Source organism: Punica granatum, chromosome 2 (genome assembly GCF_007655135.1).
Source record: "Punica granatum isolate Tunisia-2019 chromosome 2, ASM765513v2, whole genome shotgun sequence".
In the NCBI taxonomy this organism is placed as follows: domain Eukaryota; kingdom Viridiplantae; phylum Streptophyta; class Magnoliopsida; order Myrtales; family Lythraceae; genus Punica; species Punica granatum.
This window is the reverse complement of record NC_045128.1, coordinates 41,481,857-41,504,067: the sequence shown is the minus strand read 5'-3', so window position 1 is coordinate 41,504,067 and position 22,211 is coordinate 41,481,857. Positions and strand designations below refer to the sequence as shown.

The 22,211-nt window shown below is 42.0% G+C and overlaps 5 protein-coding genes across 7 annotated transcripts; 3 read left to right on the top strand and 2 right to left on the bottom strand.

Moving 5' to 3' along the window:
* The first annotated feature begins 1,532 nt into the window (after positions 1-1,532).
* LOC116197900 (clathrin light chain 1) lies at positions 1,533-3,561 on the top strand. Its single transcript, XM_031528171.1, has 3 exons — positions 1,533-2,034; positions 2,495-2,648; positions 2,752-3,561. Exons 1-3 carry the CDS (start codon positions 1,667-1,669, stop codon positions 3,292-3,294), a joined length of 1,065 nt encoding a protein of 354 aa, XP_031384031.1. The 5' UTR covers positions 1,533-1,666; the 3' UTR covers positions 3,295-3,561.
* Positions 3,562-5,862: 2,301 nt separating this feature from the next.
* On the bottom strand, positions 5,863-8,239 carry LOC116194340 (E3 ubiquitin-protein ligase RMA1H1-like). 2 transcript variants are annotated; one of them, XM_031523137.1, is made up of 2 exons: positions 8,002-8,239; positions 5,863-6,920 (listed from the first exon to the last, which is right to left on the bottom strand). In XM_031523137.1, the coding sequence occupies exon 2, from the start codon at positions 6,882-6,884 to the stop codon at positions 6,120-6,122; it is 765 nt and encodes a 254-aa protein (XP_031378997.1). In that variant the 5' UTR covers positions 6,885-6,920; positions 8,002-8,239; the 3' UTR covers positions 5,863-6,119. The 2 variants fall into 2 exon arrangements, with proteins under 2 accessions (XP_031378997.1, XP_031378996.1); XM_031523136.1 differs by having other exon boundaries at positions 5,863-6,928; positions 8,002-8,237.
* A 2,109-nt stretch (positions 8,240-10,348) lies between these two features.
* Positions 10,349-12,163, top strand: LOC116194457 (GPI-anchored protein LLG1-like). The gene is made up of 3 exons (XM_031523264.1): positions 10,349-10,838; positions 10,990-11,052; positions 11,552-12,163. Exons 1-3 carry the CDS (start codon positions 10,748-10,750, stop codon positions 11,926-11,928), a joined length of 531 nt encoding a protein of 176 aa, XP_031379124.1. The 5' UTR covers positions 10,349-10,747; the 3' UTR covers positions 11,929-12,163.
* A 5,078-nt stretch (positions 12,164-17,241) lies between these two features.
* LOC116196898 (riboflavin synthase) lies at positions 17,242-20,552 on the bottom strand. 2 transcript variants are annotated; one of them, XM_031526829.1, is made up of 2 exons: positions 19,188-20,552; positions 17,242-17,606 (listed from the first exon to the last, which is right to left on the bottom strand). In XM_031526829.1, the coding sequence occupies exon 1, from the start codon at positions 20,032-20,034 to the stop codon at positions 19,198-19,200; it is 837 nt and encodes a 278-aa protein (XP_031382689.1). In that variant the 5' UTR covers positions 20,035-20,552; the 3' UTR covers positions 17,242-17,606; positions 19,188-19,197. The 2 variants fall into 2 exon arrangements, with proteins under 2 accessions (XP_031382689.1, XP_031382688.1); XM_031526828.1 differs by having other exon boundaries at positions 19,182-20,542.
* Positions 20,553-20,972: 420 nt separating this feature from the next.
* Positions 20,973-22,203, top strand: LOC116196899 (CASP-like protein 1C1). Its single transcript, XM_031526830.1, has 3 exons — positions 20,973-21,243; positions 21,352-21,454; positions 21,659-22,203. The coding sequence occupies exons 1-3, from the start codon at positions 21,086-21,088 to the stop codon at positions 21,881-21,883; spliced, it is 486 nt and encodes a 161-aa protein (XP_031382690.1). The 5' UTR covers positions 20,973-21,085; the 3' UTR covers positions 21,884-22,203.
* Positions 22,204-22,211: the final 8 nt, after the last annotated feature.

Here is a 22,211-nt window from a genome sequence, read left to right as displayed (position 1 = left end):
AATATTTCAAAGTTGTAATATGATAGTACAAACCGTCATCTCGCTATTGACGCCATCAAGCCGACGCTGATAGTGCAAAATCAGTTTTTGTGGGACGTTACATAATGGTGCAAAATGTTTTACGTAAGTTATATGATGGTATAAAATTTACAGTCTTGTAAATGATGACTTGACGGCGTTAATGGCGAGATGACGGTTTATACTATCGTGTTACAACTTTGAAACATTTTGTACCATCAAATAGCAAAAAAAAAAATTTGGACAAACCTGATATACTATTAAAACTTTTTGGACTACCAGTATAATTAACCTTAAATTTCTATGAAGAAAATAAATGAAATCATCTATATAAATATATTACAAACAACATAATAATAACAAAATTTATACTCTCAATCAATATTATATTTACTAATATATAACTACATATAAGCCATAAATATAAGAAGTCATAGAAACAAAAAGATTTAATATATTTATTTACGATAAATTAACAAAAAAAATTACAAGCGACGGCACGTCATGTCTAATTAGATTTAAAGCTGGCTCTCTAGATTTAAGTGATGAGAGGCCTCCATTCGATCGATGAAAACTTGCCACATCATATGTTTTACTATTTTCTCAACTTGTAGTTGAATGTCTCTTTACTCGCCTTCTTTAATGTATGAATCTCCATTACTCATCTTCGTATTGGTAATTGACAGAATACAAAATGGTTTTATGATATATGGGGGATGAAAAACATTATATAACCGTACAAAATACAAAACTTGCTCTCTCTCTTTCTTTCTCTGTTGTGGGCTCTAATTGTAGAAATCGTGGAGGTATAAGGAGGAAGAAGGGGACGAGCGGCTGATCATAGGGGGCATGGATATATATTTTTTTATTTCGACAAGGTGCAGGGCTTTTTAGGCACCACAAAGTGAAGAGGTGGAATTTAGAAGAATAGAAAACAGGAAAAGTTTGAAAGTTAAGAATCAAACTAGCAATGAATTATAGGAATGAACACTTAAATAGTATCTTATTATGTATGTAAATTTGCATACAACATGTAGCTTTAACTAAATAACCAAAAGAAAATATAACGTAATGATATATTCTCTCCTTTATTAACTTAAAAATTGTCAATTCGATATGTAATGTGATTATCATTATCCATTTATTGATTATTTAAGATTTTTCTTCCCTGTATTAGGCTAGATAAAGATGTCAACAACATTGGGGATGGTTATATCCATAACTAGCTTAATTTTTATTTGGCTCAGAAATCAATAATGTCTATTCAATACAAAAATGGATTTTTTTTTTAAGAATAACTGGTTTAAATTGATAGAAGAAGAAGGGAACAAAAAGGCCATACGTGTCAACAACCCAAGAACACGACACGGCTGACACCTTCCTATATATTATATTCAACACGTTTGAATGAGACATTTCCAACGCTGTCCCATCTTTCTCTTTCAGAGGAGGAGACTTTGTTTGCACCCAAAGATTGGAACTCAACGATCGTCATTCAACCACCGCTATCAGAAGGTAGAGAGAGAGAGAGAGAGAGAGAGAGAGAGCATAACAGAGCCTTCCGATCTAGAGAGAGAAACACAGCATCCACACCCTTTTGAGCTACCTGACGAAAAGGGAAGAAATTTTCGATTTTTTTCCCCCAAGAATGGCCTCGTTTGACGCGATGAGCAACGATGGCGATTCCTACATGGGCGGCTATGAGTTCCCCGTGGACCCGCCGCCGCCGGGGGTCGCCGGGGAGCACGACATGATGATGGGGTCAGAAGTTGGAGCCAGTTACGGTGAGGACCTCGGGCAGCAGTCCCCTGATGTTTATGGATTCGCTGCAACCACGCCGAACCCGGACTTTGTGTCACCGTTCGAGGAGCCCGAGGGGGAGAATGTGGCCGGGAATGGGTATGGGGCGGCGGAGGAGGAGGAGAACGGCGGCATGTTCACATCTGGCGGACCCGTCCTGCCACCCCCTATCGAGATGCTACCGGAGGAAGGAGCCGCTCTTCGCGAATGGCGGCGGTAAGTTGGTGAATCGCATTGATCCGCATTGGTTCATTATGATATTCATTGGAGTAACTGTTGTTGGACGTTATTTCGCGTTTGGTTTGTCGGATTGAACTTGATTTGAGCCATTAAGATGACATGGGGTTGAACACCCGAGAAACCTGAGGTTGATCTTGATGGAAAAATAGACTGCATGATTTGAGCAACATGGTGGATATTACCTCAAAATTTAAAGTTGAGGTTCGTTAGTTCTCGACCACAGTTATTCTTTAATATATAGTTCGTTCCCGTGATGCTTGGGAAGCTTCGGAAGGCTTACTGCAGTTTGTGGTTTACTCGTTAGTTTGTTCACTACGGATGTCTTGGAAGTTTCCTTTTCTGCTGTTCCGATAATGTTTGCATTAGATTCCCGCTTCCAATGAAGTAACAGTTCATTAATCGGTGTTTAAACTTTTCGCTATGGTTGCTTATCCAGTCAAAATGCCATCCATCTTGAAGAGAAGGAGAAGAGGGAGAAGGAGATGAGGAATCAGATCATTGAAGAGGCTGAAGAATACAAGCGATCTTTCTACGAGAAAAGGAAGCTAAATTGCGAAACAAACAAGGCTAACAACCGAGAAAGGGAGAAGGTGAGAAAACGAGCTATCCCCGAGTGAGTCAGCTTAAGTGTCTAATTTTTTATTCCTAAAATGCTAAATAGAATGTTTTGTGTTATCGTCTTTCTGATTTCAGCTGTATTGGATCAACCAAGAGAAGTTCTTCAAGGAAGCTGACCAGCATTACTGGAAAGCTATAGCAGAACTGATCCCACGGGAAGTTGCCACCATCGAAAAGAGAGGGAAGAAAGACCCCGACAAGAAGCCCTCTGTCCTGGTCATTCAGGGCCCAAAGCCCGGGAAGCCTACCGATCTCTCGAGAATGAGACAAGTCCTCCTCAAGCTGAAGCAGCACCCTCCGCCACACATGATGCCACCCCCACCTCCCAAGGATGAGAAAGATGCAAAGGGAGGAAAAGAGAAAGATGGGAAGGGAGGAAAGGCTGATGATAAAGACAAGGAAAAAGATAAAGATAAAGATAAAGATGAGAAGAGCAGCGGGAAAACAGCCAAAGCCGGAGAACCTGCTGGTGGTACTGCCACTGAGAAGCCAGCTTCGCCACCCAAAGAGGCTGGTGGAGATGGTGCTGCTGCTGATGGAGCAGCAGCGGCATCTGCTCCTGCTGCTGCAGGTGAGGGAGAGAAAGCCGCTGAGCCAGAGGCAGTTGCTGCCGAGTGATGAAATTTCCCCTACCCCTGTCCCAAGGCATCAATTTAGGTTTACTGGGATTCTGTTATTTTTTCATTATTGGCAGTTACTCACTCTTTTGGATGGAGAATAATAGAAGAGGTTCCTGTGTAGATGCTTGAGAGCTGCAGCATATTACAAGGGGATCATCTTCCCGATTTTTCTTTAGGTTAGGAACGAGTCGAACGACTTCTCCTCTAGGCAAACATTTGCCATGGTTTTTAACTTCCACATTAATTAGCAGAAGTTTTTGTGCTGCGTAAGAGATCTAGATAACAATGTTAGCCACTTAGCTTTTTAAGGGACCAATGATCCAGCTTTCACATGATATCAGCGTTGGATTCGCTGCACCTCCATCCGGAAATTAACCAAGTGCAGCTAATATTGATCATGAAGCTTAAGATATCAGGCCAGGCGAAGGTAATACATCGCCTGATTTTAGCAAATTTGAAGTTTCCTTTAAAATCTTACAGAAGGAATACTCAGAGTGAGCTTTTTCGACTCGAGAAACTCTTGTATATATAAAACATCTAGAACAGCCCAACTGTCCTCACCCAGAAAGAAGACGATGCAATGCCCTATTCAATCTTCGAACTATCTGCTTACGTAGCATACAGCACGTCGCTACGGAAGATATCTTTCGAGATAATAAACTCGGTTTTAAGCCCTTCTACGAAACAAAACGGGGATTTCTTTTCTACGACAAAATGCCATCCTTCGGGTCCTCTGTTGTTGTCTTGGGTAATTAACGAGACAGTTGGGATGACAGTTGGTATGCAAATTTAAACTGACCTGCCCAATAACTTTTGCCGGCAATATTTAACCAAATTATTCCGTAAATCTGGCAAAAGAAAAATTAAAATGAACAAAATCGAAATTTTTATTTTTCTCACCTCTGTTCTGTTCTGAATACAGATAATATATATGCCTAATCCACTTCCAAACTTTTTCAAACTTGTCCTTCCAAGCCTCAGTTCCCGCCGGCCCACTTTTCATTTCTGGAAAACGTTAATCCTTTCGGAGGCAAACAACTCTGTAAGTGTCGAAGCTTGTCTCTCCTCATAGCCTTCGACAACGTAAAATGGAGATCTTTCAAAGGAGTAAGTCTGCCATCTGCTTGCTGCTCTCTTTCATGGACGGGTTCCGTGCTCCACCGTTGTGCCCAGTTCACAGTCAGGATCTTCAAATGCAGAGTTTGCCAAACAGGGAAGAGAGGATTAAAGCACTCTCTGTATTCATGCGGCCGAAAGGTCCACCAGTGCCTCCATCTGGGCCAAGTCCCGGCATGATATTTTAGGGGCTGAGCGTGTTCCAAGGGAGGAAACTGTATCTTATGGTTATGACTGCAGAGTCTATGGGGGTTCGTCGGTCTGTCGGGAGAAATTAACTCTAACTTTTTTTATGCTGAAAAAATAAGATCTAATTGAATGTTCACTAATGCGATAGAAGAATAATAATGTACGTACCATCAGATTATCTGAATGTATTAAAGTTGGAAACATGTTTTTGCACATTCATCTGCACTGCCAATAGAGATATGATTGGCTGAACAGTTCATGAGGCCTTATTAAATTGGCCCAAGGCCCACCAAAAGCCCAATAGTTATCTTTGCCAGGTGAAGCCCAAGATCCAATTTGCACCATTCCCGTCTTCAATGAGGTGCTAGCCATTATAAATCTGAACAATTTGGATAAAAAACTCCATCTTCTCACGATGATAATCATTAGAAATCAAGCGTGAACGCAAAACAAGTAAGTCGAACGTAAATACTGTCGGTTCGGCCGGGGTGGGGGGGAATGTGATAATATGGATGCACACCTTTATAAGTATCAACAGATTTTACATTCGATTCTCCTTCATAAACATTTTAATACACTTTATTCAACTTTTTCTCTCTTCACTAAATTCTTAGGAAAAGAAAATATTATATATATGTACATTGCCAGCTCGGAGCTAAACTACCAATCGGTTATCATTTCACAACGTATATAATCATATTGGGCTATGCTCGAGATGCCTTAACAGTAACGAACAAAATGATTTAACCCAATGACCATGCCACCAAATGAGATAACTACCAAAGTTAATCACAATCAAGCCACCTCATCTCATGTATGGTTAGATAGGCTTTTTTTTTTTTTTGGTTACAAGGGGATGTCCGTGAGCCTAAGTACATTGATGTAGAAATCCTAAATATATAATAGAGGGGCACGAATAATTCCACTGAATATCGAACTTAAAATCTCTCAATCACCATGTAAGAAAAGTGTCGTTGCATTATACTTATCATGATCTTTAAATAGGCATTTCAATCTCTGTCTTATCCATTGATTGCTCATAAGTACAAAATTCTGCCACGTATATGGATGGCAATAACATCTTTTTTGGACACAAACAAGGTAAGACCTCGTAATTTTGGTGTCATCTTATGTCCTTTAGCGGCATGTCAAAATCCGATGAAATGAAACACATAAATTCGTCCTCTGTCACAGCCATGGATTGGAGCTTCTGTGATGTGGTCCAAAGCCAAAATTATGCAATAATTATCGACAGAATGAATTACATAAAATGACTTTTTTCTCCACACGACCGTAATACCTTTATGAAGATTTTTGCTTATTTCCGTTTGCACACATAGTAACGCGAAAACTTGAAAGACGTTCATTTTATATCCATTCCAAATCTCCAAACTCATGAGAAATCCAGCGTTTGCATAGTAGTGCATTGCAGCACAAGGATACGCCGGTTCGGACCATTTCTTCCGTATGGCGTATTTCTCAATTCTTGCAAGATGGATGGCCGAGACAATCGGACAGTTAAAACAAGAGAAGACATAGGATGCAGCAACATAACAAGAAAAAACATATCCTGCTGAGGGACTTGTTCGCCTGCATCATGAGCCTCCTCACCCTCGGACTGGTGCTGTCTAGATGATACGCGTTTGGATAAGTGTATATATTCGTTATTGCGTTCCCGAAAATCCTCGCGTGGACTACTTCCCCGAATATCCCGACAATAGGGTCGATAACCCTCATGGTTGTGTTGCCAAACATTGCTGGAGCAGGAAAATGCCCCAGGTTGGAAATATAAGGTTGTGATTGTGGCAGGTAACCTCGACTGTGGAGTTCCCGAGTTGGGCGGAGACTAGAGGTAGGAGCTGCAGTGATCGATCTCAGCGGTGCACCAGGGCCGGACACAGGACCCAGTGGTCTCCGGGGAATAGCAATTCCTAGTTGGCGGGCTTTCGTCTTTGAGTTTATCGTAGCTTGTCCACGGCCATAGAGTGGGATGAGATCGTTGTGTGAAATTTCGGATTTACAGACGGGGCATTGCTGTGGCTGGTCCTTGTCTTCCGACGAAATTCCCTGAGATTCGAGCCATTTGTAAATGCAGGGCCAGCAATAGAGATGACCGCATAGCGTGACCACTGGATCCTGCACAGGGTCTAGGCAGATATAGCAATCAAAACCAGTGGATTGGTTAGAATCCGTGTCAGCTGCAGCACCAGAGAAAGATTTACGTCGATTCCATTCTTCCTCGGAACCATGTGGAGCTATGTCATCTCGGAAAGAATGCTCCATTGCCGGACTGCCGTTGACACAGATTATTCCACCTACCTGCAAAACTGCCCAAACATGGAAGTCAGAGATATATATAATCTCATTGCTAGAGACAGACAGCAAATAAATCGCGCCCCCTCTTCTTTCACCTATGGAGGTTTTTATTTTTCTTTGTTGTCTCCGCCATCGAAAGCATTTCGTATAGAACTCTACTTCGTGCCGACAGAAGCTTTCGACAGGAAGAGCCCGTGGCTCATCTTTTAGCACATAGAATTTAACATCGATCAGTCATTAAAGCAGCATGAACCATAATGACACCTCCTAGAATAGTCCCAGAAAAAGACTCATTGAACAATTGTTCATGCTTCTAAAACAGTCTTATTTGCCCCAAAGGCAATTACATTAAACCTCCCATCTACCCACCCACCCAAATGTGGAGGTGGGCCAGCCAACTCAAACGTTCAACAGCCGAAGCTACATGACATAAACATAAGTTCAAGATTAGTAATTGCAGTCGTCCTTCTAAACAAGGACTACGATCACTCCGCACAATGCGATCGATGTCGAAAGCTTCGGACTCTTAATCAAGGTTTGCCAGCATCTCCACCAGGTGTAGATATGCAGGGGAACAGTACCAGCCGGAGATCTTTAACTATTTCACTTATGGATTGAGTTGTACGATCAATAAGGAAACGATATCATCTTGTTATAAAGTAACTTCAATAACAGAATTGCAGCAAATGATGTTTGACGGAGTTATAATACCTAACAAGAATGAAACAGTACCGAAACCATTCAAGAGAAGAACTTCTACTTTAGCCCAGAAATCATCAACAAGAAGTGAAGAGCGGAAAGATCACTCAAGAAAGATCCAAATTTGCTTGTTGGTAGCAAAGATCAGACAACGTAACAATGACCACTCGTCATATGCTAATTCGGAAAACCCGTTTCAGAGTTCTTCACTTCGAATAAGAAACGAAGACGGGGGAGCTCTGGAATCAATGGAACAGTGACGAGAACGCATATCTCCGGAAAATCCAACATATGAAGCGATCAAAACAAGCTGATGATACTTCCTACGTGCCGTGGGCAGAGAGGACAGGAGAAAACGCAACCAACAGAGCAAGTCAGAGCGTACCGAGAAAGGAGAGGATGCTGAATATGCAAGAAGCGTTCAATCCTGAGCTCAAATAAGGGAGCTAACAATGGCGGACGACCACCGATCTCCGGCTACAGAAGTGACCAGCTTTGCCAGTATGGGCGGGTTACTGATAAGAGGATGGTGCTTTGATTACATTATCACAAGAAAATGGAGGCAATATGTATGTGTTGGTTACACTTACGAATGAAGGAGAAAAAACTCGCCAATAGATAATATAAATATGTGGTCTTTTCCTCCCCCCCAAAAAAGGTAATATAGGATATATTATATATATTTATATATAATTCTAGCTATTCTGTCTTTATGAGTCCATCATGTATTTTTTTTGGTAAAAAAATCAGGTACAAAAATTGATTTATATTTTTCATTTTATAATAACTAGAGTTTGTTCCAATATAAGTAATATAGATAAATAAAAATGGAGAACATACGTTTTCCTTTTGTTATTTAAATGGCCAAAAAAATAAACAAAAGAAAAACTTGTATACATGGAGAAAGTTCACGCCTGTAGGAATTTTATTAGGTGAATATTACATTTTAATGAATTGATCCGACTCGAAATGGAATAATATCGAAAACCATTTATTTTTGCATGTTTGGTGGTTGGTCTGTTATCCAACACCTCAATCAATTTGCACACAACAGGGGTTTTTTTTTTTTGCCAGAATTTATTATGTTGTTGACAATAATCATTTTTCTCCCTTGATATAAATTTCTTTTGGCTCAAGGAAATTCGGCACACACATATCTTTGGGATCTCAGCTGCCATGGACTCAGCGTTCCCATTTATGGAATCCAACATGACAATTACAGGGGGCAGTGCAATTGCAAGAATAATAAATATTGAAAATTATTACCTTTTTTGAGGAAAAATATGGACTCACCCCCAAATCTATGAATTAAAACAGTGTGAGCACCCGGAGTCTTCTAATGTCGGCAGAGTGGTAAAATCCGTGATTCTTTGCTAGTTTTTGACATGGATCTCGGTGTAAGGAAGCCAAAAAAAAAAAAAGAAAAAAAATTATGAGACTGCCGAATTTTTATGCAACGTTTTGCTCATTCAAATAAAGAATAATACCGTAAAATGAGCTTTTCCCCGATTACGAAAATCAGTGTGAGAGATTTGTTTGGTGAGTATATATGGCTGTGTGCTAACGCTCATTCAAGATTGAGAGACACTAACTACACCAAGAAGATTTTTATATTTAGCACTACAAGAATTATTGGATCCTTTTAGTTTGTATCAAGATTGAGAGACACTCCAATCAACAAACATTATTTTCTTAATATGGTTCCATTATCAGACTTCCTTCTAGAAGCAGCATGTGCATTTTTTTAAAAAAATTAAAATTAAATAAAAGAATTTTTTTAAAAAAAAATGGGAAAAGAAAAACAACATTTGAAGAAATAGCCCAAATCTAATTCGTGGCCCAAAACGGGGACATCAGGGAAGCTCCCTCGACTAAGGAGCCCATGTCAGGGCAAGGCTAATGTCATCGATGCGATGCCATTTGATACAAAATTGCTGCCAGAAAACGTTGAACATGAAGAACATGAATAAATGGACAATGAATTTATCAAGTGTATGTTGTTTCTGGCTCAGATATGCACTATTAGTCCTCTGCCGAGATCGAGATGGTAGAAGCTTTACTTGGACCGTAGGCTTGACATTTATACTTGCATATAATTCCAGGGACTAGTTCTTGTTTTGTACGTAAGCATTTGCATAAGATCTCGTTTGAATTTTGACTTACAGGAAAGAAAGTTATTTATTTATTCTAATTATCTCGTGTGACCGCGGTAGAAAGATTTGAATGAATCAACCCATCATTCTCAGCAGCTAATATTTTTCTATAAAAAGTGGAAATAGAAAATTGTCGTAAGGAAGGACGAATCCATCAACTGTTTGGTTGGTAGTGCAAACGGAAGGAACCCTTTTGACCCATATTCGAACTTGCAATTTTTGTTCGGCCGCTCGAGATTTAGCACGTCTTGCTGTTGTACAATGATCTGCTGCATTGGCAATTCGATCATTATGAGTGGTAGATCAGATGAGTTCAGATGAAACATAGCTGCAAAACGTAAGACTGCTGATTGGATTCATGAATTTCAACTGCAATCAATTCGCCCCGCGTCATGGGACGTGTGCCTCTTGTGATAAGTCAAGAGGACTTTCGTCTTTAAAAAAAAAGAAAGAACAATTTTAAATAAACAAATACAAACTGAGGGCAGAAGTCTTGGAAAGAAGTAAATCAGAGATAAGAGATGAGATGCCAGAGAAAGGCTAGAGTCGTATACTTGAAAGCAGAAGTATTTCATCTTACCGGAAAAGGCGAGGCGTTTTGGCTTTCAATGGTACGCAGCTACGAAGAGAGAGTATATTGCAGGATATGTCTGCTTTTGTGAAGAAACACAGAAGAAGAAATGATGGAAAAGGGAGAGAAGAGGTCAAGCCATCGAAGCTAGAAAGGGCCTTTTCTTATGTACCATGACATCTATAAAATAAATCTCATCACCTAATCATATAGAGAATTGAGAAAGAAAAGTCAGAGAAGGTTCTGCCGTCGAGCCAAACCTCTTTGGTCGTCCACTTTAGCACCAAACACTCTCTCTGTGGAAGAGCTTGGAAATGGCCATAGTACCCGCTTCAAGATATCACTGCAGAAATAGTGGGAGAGGATGCTGAGCAGAAGGAGCGGATACATCAAGAATTTGGCAAGGGATGGCTTCGAAGTTGAATTCTTCTGTTTCCTATGGCGTCGTCCTCTTCTTCCTTCTAGCAGAATGTTCGTCATCTTTTCCTTCACTTTCAGGTGATCCCCCAGCCTCATTCAACAAAACTTCTTCTGTATCCCATGTATCTAGCTTTAAAGAACGTGAAACGTCTTCTCAGTAATAAGCTGTGTCGTTACTCGATATTGAGTGCTAATATTTGTTCAAACATGTGTTGGGTTCTTCATGCAGATGGCATCTTTGAAAACCAGGAATCTGGTGCTCGAACTCGAGCCCTACTTCAGATCAAAAAGAGTAATTTTACCTTTTCTTTGTCGTGCACAATCTTCTCTTCTTTCCGCTCTTATTTGTTCCTTTCGGTGTATGCGACTATTGGTCAGTATCTTCAGCTCGGAATCCTTGCTATGGTTTTTTTTCTAGTTAGTCAGAATTGAGAAATTACTTGGCCTTTAAGACAAACCATATTTCTCATTAGCTTTGTGAAAATTTTGTCTGCTCAAGAACAATTTGCGAGGAAAGATGATACTAAAAAGTTGCCTGGAAGAACCAAACACAAGTTTAGGTATGATATTCGAGTAGCAGAAAAACTCATGCTTCTTATTCATAGTTTTGTTTACTATTTGTGGCTTACATTCAGACGGTTGAGTTCTGTTATCCTGTCTTTTACTCTTTTGGCTGTATGATGACCCAACATGTATAGAGAAATATCGTGGCACGGACTATGGGTAGCTTGTGTGGCAAGTTTTCTCTGGAATCATGTTCCTGACTCCTGCTGTGTTCCTGAATCACGAAGGTTGTCCCGTAGACTTCGAGCACCAGAACTACACGATCATCACGAGCCAGTGTAGGGGGCCCAAGTTCCCTGCCAACAACTGCTGCACGGCTTTCAAGGAGTTTGCCTGTCCTTACGCTGTTGAGCTGAATGACTTGACTAACGATTGTGCGACAATCATGTTCAGCTACATAAGAACATACGGGAATTACCCGCCTGGTTTATTTGCAAACAAGTGCCGTGATACAAAGCAAGGCCTTGACTGCACTTCTGTCAATATCTCACCGTCTTCTCCATCCTCCGAAGACTCAGTGGGGAATAATGGTCGACGACAAGCTAAAACGCAGAAGTTGCTTTCTGTGGTAGGTTGCTTCCTGATTCTCCTGTTTCAGTTGTAATGTTGTCCCGTTTTCCCTACCACGCTCTGTTCGAGAGAGGTGAGATTCTCTTTTCAAGATTGTAGGTTTGGGTAGAGTTTGGTCAGCTTCTGAACTTGTAATGATAGAAATTCCTATTCCTTTCCCCAGCTCAGTTGCTTTTACGATGATACGAATCAGACAATTCATGTTATATGACATGGCCCAGCTAAAGCATGAGCAACCGTTGGTAATAGTATCTGCCTCTATTTGTCTAGTGTGAACTGATCTTTTTTTGGGAAAGAGAATGCGGGAATCAGAGGCTAAGCATCGTACCGCTTTCTCACACAAAGAAGCGAAATTGACGCAGCAATCGTGGAGGACATAGAAAACAAGAATATCAGCAAAGTTGGCCAATCTTATCAGGCTGACTGAGGCTAGGCTAGATGATGGAGCAGATACTATATATGTGGCTTTCAATGTCTTTGGAGCAACATAATCTTTAGGAAAAGGAGCATATTCTTTTCGAGTAGGGCCAAGCAGAAAGCCTATCCACTCTCTTCGATTTCCAATTTCCTTTAGTCTGAAAGGAAGTCTTCATCTTTTTCTCCCAAAAGAAACCAGTCTAGTCCAAACCGACCTTTACTAGAAAATGTAGCTCACCCTCAATCCTCACCCTTTTGTAATATCTCGCGAACTCCCTCCCAGTTCAATCTTTATCGCTGCATCCATCAGCTCACAAAGTATGTCTACAGCCGCTACCGACATGTTCAATCTTTATTGGATCATCTGACAAAATGAAGACATGACGCTGTCTTCATCTTCACTAAGAAAAATAGAGACATTCTTCATTTTTATAGCGGGATGTGCCGAACGGGCCAGTTTAGCCATGTCTTCAGCAACTTATGTCGGGTCGAAAGAGGAACTGAATGATGAGTCGCTTTAGACCAAATTAGACAAGCATATTTAAGGTGAACATTCAAAAGTTAAAGCACACGCAGTTTCTGCCCTGATGAATACGTGATTGGCATGAAACCCGACATTGGTGATCGGTATTCAACGGAACAAACAAGAATATGCCAAAACAAAAAAGAGGCAACATTGTAAGGAAGAATATGCTGAAAAGGAGTCAATTAAAGTATTGGTCTTATAATAATCTTTGTTGACCAGCAACAGTTGAATAAAACATCAACGGAGCAGATAGAGAAATCAAATAAGGGCAGTTAACAGCCATTCATACGAGCCGCGATCAAGCTGGGTGAAGACTTCATATAGCTTCCATTTTCTTCGTCAATTGCCGTACAATCTAAAATTACATTTCTTCCATGAAAACTAGAAGAGAGAGCTATGACGCGGAAGCCGAATCGTTGTCAGGCAAACTAGTTGCAGCACCTAATTAAAGAGTTAATACTTCTATGGTGTAATCATTCCTCAAACAGAGCAGACCCAGAGACGGGGCCGTCCGACATCACCTGTGGGCGGTCACCAGTGTCTCAATGAACCTCAGGCCATCGAACCTCGGCTCAAACTGGTTTCCCGAGGCAGAGTTTGTGGAAGAAGAATGCTCCTGTTCTTGATCCCGACTGTTCGAGACATTTTCCTGCAGAATTGAGCGCGGGAGAGCAAGAAAATCAGCCCGGAAATACGGAGAGTGAAAGGGCACTCAATTCCAACGACCCGGAAAGGAAATATGGTGAAAGCTGCGAGCTTTACCAGCAAGACCGTTCTAAATCTAAGAACTGAACTTACCTGGCGAGAGAACTGAAAGTTGGACTTGCAGGTGAGGTTGGAGGGGGAGGAGGTGGAAGCCGACGCGGCTGTAGCAGAGGCCGCCGCCACCGAGGCTGCCAAGAATCCCGGCTTCTTCATCTTCACGGAGAGAGGGAGAGAGAGGGAGAGAGAAAGCAGCAGTTGCAGAGGCTAGAGAGAAAGCGAGAGGGAGGAGTGGGAAGCTGAAGGATAGAGGGCTCTATCGACGGCGTTTTATATCGGGGGGGGGGAGCAGACGGTGGTGTCAGGTTATTTCGAATGATTTTTCACGCGGCAACCGGCGGTTCCGCTAACTTGTCGTGCCGTGTTACCATTTTGCCCCTCTACCTTGCTCACAATTCCATATGCATTCCTTTTTTCCCTTTTTCTTTCTAGTGGAATTCTCTCTCTCTTTCCTATTAAATTATAATCTCATATGTTTTAGGTGACATTCATGAAACTGTCTATTAAGCTAACCTTGAACGAAGTCAAGATATTCTATTTTCTATCAATTTGACTTCGGGAATTTGGTTGGGGCGAGCAGTTTAGCTCGGGCCCGGCTGTTTGTCTCAACAAAAATCAATCTATCTACTAAGAAAATTTTCTAAAAAGAAGAATAAATCGAGAAGGGTAATCTGGGAAATGCAGAAATGCAGCAGTTGAGATTCTTCGCGGCCGTCACGGCGTTGATATCTTGGAGACGATTGGCCCATCTGAAGCTCAACTCTCCCTCCCACCCAAGCGGGGGGCCACAAGAAGGCTTCCAAGTTGCAGTCAATCAACGGGTGACAAGTGCATGGCAGTGATGGGACCACGTAAGCAGCATTTGTTTCCACAACCCATTTAATGGTCCGGATTCGATGTTGGGATGTAATTGGTGAATTGGTGGAGCAGCGGGCTGCAGGTGTAACTAACGGACGAACAACATCCAGGTAATGGGAAGCTGCAATGTGAATTTCCCATCCTAGCCTTTTAAGTTTGAGCTCCGCTAGCTTATCATTGTTATCAAAATCGGACCGGACCGATCAATTCGACCGGTCGGACCGGGAACCTACACCATATCCAGTCCAATTCGTCCAAAAATCCAAATTGCATATTTGAACCGTCGGACCCATTAAATCGGCCGGTTTGAGCAAAATTCCATTGAACTGGCCGATTTTATAAGTTTTATGAGTTTTTTATTTAGTGTAAAAATTGTTTGGTTGTGTAAAGATTTGAACTCATGACCTATTGCTTCCCATTAGCATACTACCAACCAAACCATCACTACTTTCTTGTTCTTTACTCTACTATTAAGTACTTATTAAAATTTAATATTTATTTTGGAGTAAAAAATATTAAATATAGATATTTTCTTACACTATTCTTATATTTTTTTTGAAATCGTCATGCTTTTATCTTAATTATCATATTTTTTAAAATAATATGAATATTTATTTTATTTTAAGTAAACGTGCAGTCAGATCCATCGAAACCCCGGTTGGACCCATAAACTCATGGATTCATACCGCTTCCGGTTCATCATTCGATCCGGTTCTGACAACACTGTAGCTTATGCTCGGTCGAATCGATACGGATTTGGATCCTCCGCTGTTAATGCTAGATAAGAGTAGTTTCGTTATGCATTTTAAATTAAGCATGTCCTGAGAGGATAATCTTACGTGCCGCTTATGTTGGCTGATTTAGTTTAGCCCCTGACTATAAACTCGGCGATAGAGGACTTTTATTCGTGCGGTTGTTCTTAAATCATAGATAGCACGCCCATGGAAAAATCGTAGTCAAGGAAGAACGACATCATCCAAAAAGTCAACGATCCCACTAGACCACCACTTAAAAAGGGGTCCAAAAAGAGAAAGTGGAGAAACATTAAATGGATTCAACTATATTGAGTGTCAAAAGTGCAGTCAAAAGTGCTAAGACATTACTGATGGATCGATTTATAGTCAAATGGATCGAAAGGAAGAGATCCTGCAAGAAGCACCCTATGAGTTCTCCTGCTATTGGTGGAGACCATGTTGCATCAAATCGTACTCATGAACTCATATATGATCCACAAATAACATGAAATTATTTCAAATGCGCAAGATGAACAGAAAGATAGAACGGCATACTCGACAGCGAGTAAGAAAAGCTTCTGGCCGAAAATACAAACCTAACTAAGCAAAAGACACGGCGATTCTGATTGGGATTTTCGATTCAACTATACAATGTTGTGCGGATAAATACGGCCCCTGGAGGAAGTTGAAGGGCATCATGATCATGCACGGATGATGACGGAGTGGGGCGGTGATCCCTCTTGGCTGGGCATTCATGAACAGTGATGTGGACCCTGTCCTTCGTCTGCACTATTACGGTAAGTCAGACATCAGACATGACCACTCAAGCTCCTCCACGTGGCACGACAACCATGCTTGTCAGTGTCAGACCCGCCTGCCCTCCTAACTTTACGGCGTTGCTTTGTCGGCTTGGCAGTTATCAGCAATCGTGCTCGTGCTGCCGAATGAATGCGGCCTCCATCCAAGGCTCCCATACCCCACACGCACAGATGAATTGGAAAAAACAGTAAGAAACAAATGGACAAATGCATGTATAAATTCTTCGTACATTAAGACAACAATAATAGATTAGTCCACTTGCAATTGACGTTATGATCACAACATCGGTTTCGGTTTATACATCTAGGTAAGAGTTCCCTGCTCGCGAATCAAGTTGAAGAATACGATGGGGACTCCTCTCAATGACAGCTCGGGGGATTCTAGCACGATCACTGTCGGACCATGCTTGACCGTGCATGTTCCTCAAAGAAGAAGTGTGTTGGCTCTACCAAGTTGGACCATATTCACATAATTAATTAGTGGACCGATCATGGAAGCATCCGTCCTATATAAAATTAGGAAAATCCTAAGGCAAACGTAAATGGAAATCCTATAGGAAGTGCAGGATTGATTATGCGATGTGACAAGACCCATTTTCAGGGTAGCCGCAGGGCAATGCATGTGACGTTCGCTCCCACGCAACAATAGTCACCCTCTACATTTTTAAATTACGGCCCGCTTCAACTTCCCAGCTATTTCAGGCCCATTTTCGATCTAATGACTCGGTTTTCATGCAATTATTAGTATTATCTCAACTGTGATTGGTTCAGTTCTCTTGGTTGAAAGAAAGAGAGAAGTGCACCTTTGCTCGACCGAGTTTGCAGAAGAGGACACGCAACTAAGGAAGTCTTTTTTTACATCGGAACCTTTTTTACATCGGAACGACGGTTAGTGAAGGGTGATGATGTGAGACTTTTCAGGCTTAATAATAATATAAGTGTGTTAATACAAGCTTATCTCATGCAAATGAGGGTCTGACTTGGCACTCCAATCCTTGGACATTGCTCACAACAGCATGACAACGACATAAAAGTAACATATTAAAGTTGCTCCTGCACATTTCCACTGTTCCAGAGGACGACTGGTTAGCTTTTCTTCCATAAACAACCAATAATGATCTGCTGGTAAAATCCAAGAAGGAGCATCTTGCCGTAGATTTTGGAAATTCAGTTCTTATGGAAGAACCAATAATAGAAGCATTCAACCATCTTTGCCCATGACATCAGAGACATGAAGAAGACAGGGAGAAAAGACATCTCTTGCTTTTATTAATTAAAGGTGCCGATAAAGTCATGAGATCTCACAAGGTAACTGAATTACATAGTGAATTGTCAATGATCGTCAACTTGGAACATTTTAAAGACATCCTGTTAGTGTGAGCATCAGTAGCAAACCTTACTGTCCTGTTCAGAAACTCACCACCAGGAGGATCTGGAACTGTGTGATGCGCCATTCTCTCAGCAAGCAAATGCTATTGTTGAAGCAGCAAATCTTGGATTCTTATGCCAGAGGAACGAATCCCAGCCCAGAAATGCAATGTTCCAGACATCAGACTCTTCCACTTGAAAGATCGATCCATCGGCCTGAATAGTTTGCCTGTGAGCCAGTGAAGTATATGAATGTATCAGGAGCATAAAAATACCTTAAACGAAGGGCAAAGCAAAATTGAACAGTCAAAAGTAATATTGGCACCATTTTCATTCAAGGAAATTTCAGCATTATCTTATAAAGAGGCAAGATGAAATGCACATTACAATTTGGTGAAGGGATGTCACAAGTGAGCTTGGACCCTGAGGACAGTTACCACTGTCGACTGATATTTGGGCCTGGACAGTTAACATTGACCACTAATATTCAATTAACATTGACATTCTACAGCTACAATGAAACAGCTTGAACAAAAACGAACTCAAGTTAGTCCCGCTCCACTTCACTCTCTCTGATTTGAGTTCTAGATACATGTTTCCTCCTCCTCCAAATCCCTTCCCTTGTGGATGAAATTCATGTTGACAGGTGGAACTTGAATCACACCCCTCTTTCTCTCTCTATAAACAAAATAAATTCAAAAGCAAATCCTATTTTTTTCATTTTCCTCTGAGAACAAAGCAAATTCAACTTCAGAATCTGTTTAATCTGTCACATTCTCTCTCTTTTTACCCAGTCATTGGCTCCTTAAGCACATAGAGCCATATCCTTATTGGCAAGAAAAAAGATGGCAAACTAATCTCCTCCCCGGAACACAGCTTACAACTATCATGAGCATAGGATGAATATATTCAACTCCATGTCAGAACTGCTTGACTCTTCCCCAAGGAATAGCCACTTTAAACTGAGAGAAGAACACAAACACAGAGCAATAATGATCTTGCTAGTCTTAATTGTAGTCAAGATATTTCGTTAAGCTTGACAATGTAACCAGCTACTGGGGCCAAACACATTATAAGCAGAAAGTAGTTCAGGGTCAATTAGTGCCCTTCTCCAAGACAGCAGTTTCTAAGCGCTTGATGAGATGTTTCAGACTATTCAAATGGCATTTAACCCAACATATTCGGGAACAATCACATCCCTACTATCAGCCTGGTTATCTATTACCAATTTACCATGCACGAGCTGCAGAAGTCAAGGTCACTATTTAGCGACAGTCATATCCCAGAAAATAAACAAAAGACTAACTCATGTGCTATCTAGCCTCTCTATCCCAACTGCAACAGCTCACCTTTGGGAATCGTTGTCCATAGCCATTAAAGCAAATTAAACATCATTTGCCAGAGAAAATATGTCTTTAACGCACCACATCTCAACCAGCGTTCACTAAAAGACCTCGAGTTACTGTATGATAAGTAACCGAACCTCTGCACGCTAGTTTAATCAAAACAGTTACATGGCCCTTCTTCATCAGCCGATCTCACCCATCCAGTGAGACATCCAGCGACGAAAATTATAAGATTTCCCTTGCGAGAATTGCCATGATTTTGCTTAAGAAATCCCTTCTATTTAATAATGTATCGTGAAACACGAATCTCGACTCATTCTTTCCACAAGAAATCAGGCAGTCAAAGAGTAGCTATCATTAAAAACAAGATACAGAGTTTATCGTCACAACTTCGTTACAATCCAAAAAATGGACCATACAGTTAAAACGAACTCTCTGAGCTGAAAGAGAGGAATTACCAATACCAGCTTACGATCAGGAAGACTTGAATGACTCGACAAACCCGCTGCTAAGAAGCCTCTCAACATACTTCCCCAAAATATCAACCTCCAAGTTCACCTTCTGCCCAGCTTTCTTCAAAGGTATCACAATCTTCTGCTGAGTATAAGCCACCAACATGAAACTAAACCACTCCTCCTCATCATTCACATCGACCACAGTCAAACTAGTCCCGTCCACTGCTATGAATCCCTTGGGCACAATGTACCTCAAGATCTCCTTCCCGGTCCTAACCTTAACCCACAGGGAGTCCTCCTCGGACTCCATGGACACTATCTCCCCCGTCCCATCGACATGACCTTGCACGAAGTGGCCGCCCATTCTGCCCGTAGGGCCGACCGCGCGCTCCAGGTTCACCTTCGAGCCCACCCCAAGCTCAACGAGGGAGGTCTTCCTCAGGGTCTCCGGGGCCAAACCGACAGTGAATTCCGATAACCCCGTGTCGAATTCGGTCACGGTGAGGCACGTACCGTTCACGGCAATGCTGTCCCCGAGGTGGACGTCCTCGAGAACGGTCTTGGCAGCGACTGTCATGACGAACCCATCATCAACCGGGCCCAAGCTCTTGACTTGGCCCATTTCCTCCACGATTCCGGTGAAGAGGCACCGCGTTGCTAGGGTTTGGTGGCGGCGTGGGTGGAGTAAAGGTCGGGGCTTTTGTACGGAGAGGGAGAGGGAGAAGAAGGACGACCTGAAATTGGCGGCCACTGTGAAGCTGGGTTTGAATGGGGTGTTGGGGCTGCGGGGAAGATTGAATGTCGGAGCCAAAAGAAGGGCCTTTGGGGCCCTGCAGAGTGACGGAGAGAGTGCCATTTTCCGGCTGGTTCTCGGGAAAATCTTGATCGGTGCTTGACAAAGCTCTGAGGGAGGATGTCTTTATGCTGAGGAAGACGGCATGAAGCGCCTTGCCGCACCCAAAAAAAGAAAAAGAAAAATTAGACGGCAAGAAGCAGGGCGGAGCAGATACGGTGGGTAGGTGAAAGCTGAGAAGCTTGCAGGAATGTTTACTAGATTATCATTTTCCGAAAATACACCCATTTATGTCTTGTCTTTTTCAAAAACATCGGAGATAGAGATCCCAGCTTGGGGCCTCGCCATTAGCCACCGCCCACTCAGCGAGGCCCTCAGTAGCCTCATCGTGGCCAGAGAGATTCTCTGGTCACCAAGGCGATCTCCGGCTTTGGCCAACGGAGCGAACGGTGGCATATTGGGCGGCCATGGTTGCGACAGCTCTATCTATGTAGTTGAACCGAATACATAAAACTGATTTTCAAGATGGTTTTTCTAATATCCGAAAATGAATTCTTAGTTGGAAGAAAATAGATCGATCAAATACATCGACACTTTTTCCCCTGGCTAATCGAGATTGAAGAGTCCAGACGCGACTTAAAACTGACATCAGCCCGAATCGGTTTTTCCGTTGGTGCCCCATCAGCATCGCGAGTCATCCAATCGACATGGTATGGCTTATGTAAAGGTAAAACACTTCAAAAGGCATCGCAAATACAAGGCATAAGAACTTTTTAGTGGGCTGATGATCATTTCGGTCAACAACGGCTGTCATTGTTTCTGGTAAGCTAAACCAAGAAGAGAGACTTTAACGTTGTTGGGAAAATTTAAAGTCATTCCTCTTTCAAGAAGAGAGCTGAAAACTTGGAGAAACTACCCCCCCAAAAAGGAAGTGGCAGTTGAGAAACTTCAACCATGAAGCAACCACCGCAGGTATAATGCTAGTGCACCACCTTTCATCTGCTTTCTCATACCCCAACTCGTTTTTAGCTGAAATTTTCGCCTCACAGGCATTCCGAACATCAGTTATCACGAAGAGATCCGGGTCTCCTCATTTTGGTTTCCAGTGCCTTCGATGGAGAAAAATCCTAAGAGGATTTTAGCCCTTCTCTTGAGGGTGCTCGCACTGGGGGCGGCTGTGTCAGCAACCATTGTCATGGCCACGAGCCATGAGAGGGCCAATTTCTTCACGGCGTCCTTCGAGGCTGAGTATAGCGACACTCCTGCCTTCAAGTGAGTTGCAGTCTTTTTAATTTCCATCTGCCATCAAACCGTTCGGGTTTTAGTGGATTCTATTATATACATTCAAGATAATCATGAAGGGTGGGAGTGTTCTTGTAGGTACTTTGTGATCGTCAATGCTGTTGTGAGTGCGTACAGCTTAATAGCCCTCTTCGTGCCCTGGGGGAGCTTGCTACGAAGATTACTCGTCACCTTGGATCTGGTGAGTTGACTGCGTTCTTGATCTTAAGGCACGCATCCAGGAAATTTTAGGAAATGTATATTGAGCACTATATAACTCCACTAGGAAGAACATATTCAAACCGACTGGCGTGGTCGCATTCAGTTCCTGAGAACAGGATCGCATTGGGACTTCTTGAATTCTTTACCTCCAAATAACTGCCATTTTCTATGCTTCTATCTGCAGCTTGTGACAATGCTGCTGACTTCAAGCATCTCCGCCGCACTGGCAATTGCTCAGGTGGGGAAAAAGGGAAATTCACATGCTGGGTGGCTCCCGATCTGTGGACAAGTCCCCAAGTACTGTGATCATGTTACGGGAGCTCTAGCGGCTGGTTTTGCGGCTGTCATAATATACACAATTCTCCTGATGTTCTCCGTCCATTCTGTCCTAAATGACCTTCTCAATTGAGAACTCTTCCGAGCGAAAGATTTCTAGATGAGAAGCATATGTATGTCCCGTTGAGGATACATATTTGTTACTTGTTTGTTTTATTTAACGGGTTGCAGAGAGTTACAAATGCTTGAGTCTGTGTACTATACTACAGTTTATTCACACACCAATTTCGAGTATTCTTCTCGATTTGCCTATGTCCAATATTTTAGGTTAATGCCTCAGAGACCATTCCTTTCGCTCTTTCTAAATTGAGGAAAGCTCCAGTCCATGTTATACTCGTCAAATCTGTAAAAGAAAGATTTACAATGGATTGGCAATCTCTACATTAGGAGGCAGTGCTCTG

Coding starts and splice junctions, on each gene's coding strand:
- LOC116196898 (XM_031526829.1), bottom strand. CDS start 20,034: ATGGCACTCTCTCCGTCACTCTGCAGGGCCCCAAAGGCCCTTCTTTTG.
- LOC116194457 (XM_031523264.1), top strand. CDS start 10,748: ATGGCTTCGAAGTTGAATTCTTCTGTTTCCTATGGCGTCGTCCTCTTC. Junction 10,839..10,989: donor ATCTTTTCCTTCACTTTCAG/GTGATCCCCCAG, acceptor TTCTTCATGCAG/ATGGCATCTTTGAAAACCAG. Junction 11,053..11,551: donor CCTACTTCAGATCAAAAAGA/GTAATTTTACCT, acceptor TGAATCACGAAG/GTTGTCCCGTAGACTTCGAG.
- LOC116194340 (XM_031523137.1), bottom strand. CDS start 6,884: ATGGAGCATTCTTTCCGAGATGACATAGCTCCACATGGTTCCGAGGAA.
- LOC116197900 (XM_031528171.1), top strand. CDS start 1,667: ATGGCCTCGTTTGACGCGATGAGCAACGATGGCGATTCCTACATGGGC. Junction 2,035..2,494: donor GCTCTTCGCGAATGGCGGCG/GTAAGTTGGTGA, acceptor TTGCTTATCCAG/TCAAAATGCCATCCATCTTG. Junction 2,649..2,751: donor ACAACCGAGAAAGGGAGAAG/GTGAGAAAACGA, acceptor TTCTGATTTCAG/CTGTATTGGATCAACCAAGA.
- LOC116196899 (XM_031526830.1), top strand. CDS start 21,086: ATGGAGAAAAATCCTAAGAGGATTTTAGCCCTTCTCTTGAGGGTGCTC. Junction 21,244..21,351: donor AGCGACACTCCTGCCTTCAA/GTGAGTTGCAGT, acceptor GTGTTCTTGTAG/GTACTTTGTGATCGTCAATG. Junction 21,455..21,658: donor TACTCGTCACCTTGGATCTG/GTGAGTTGACTG, acceptor TTCTATCTGCAG/CTTGTGACAATGCTGCTGAC.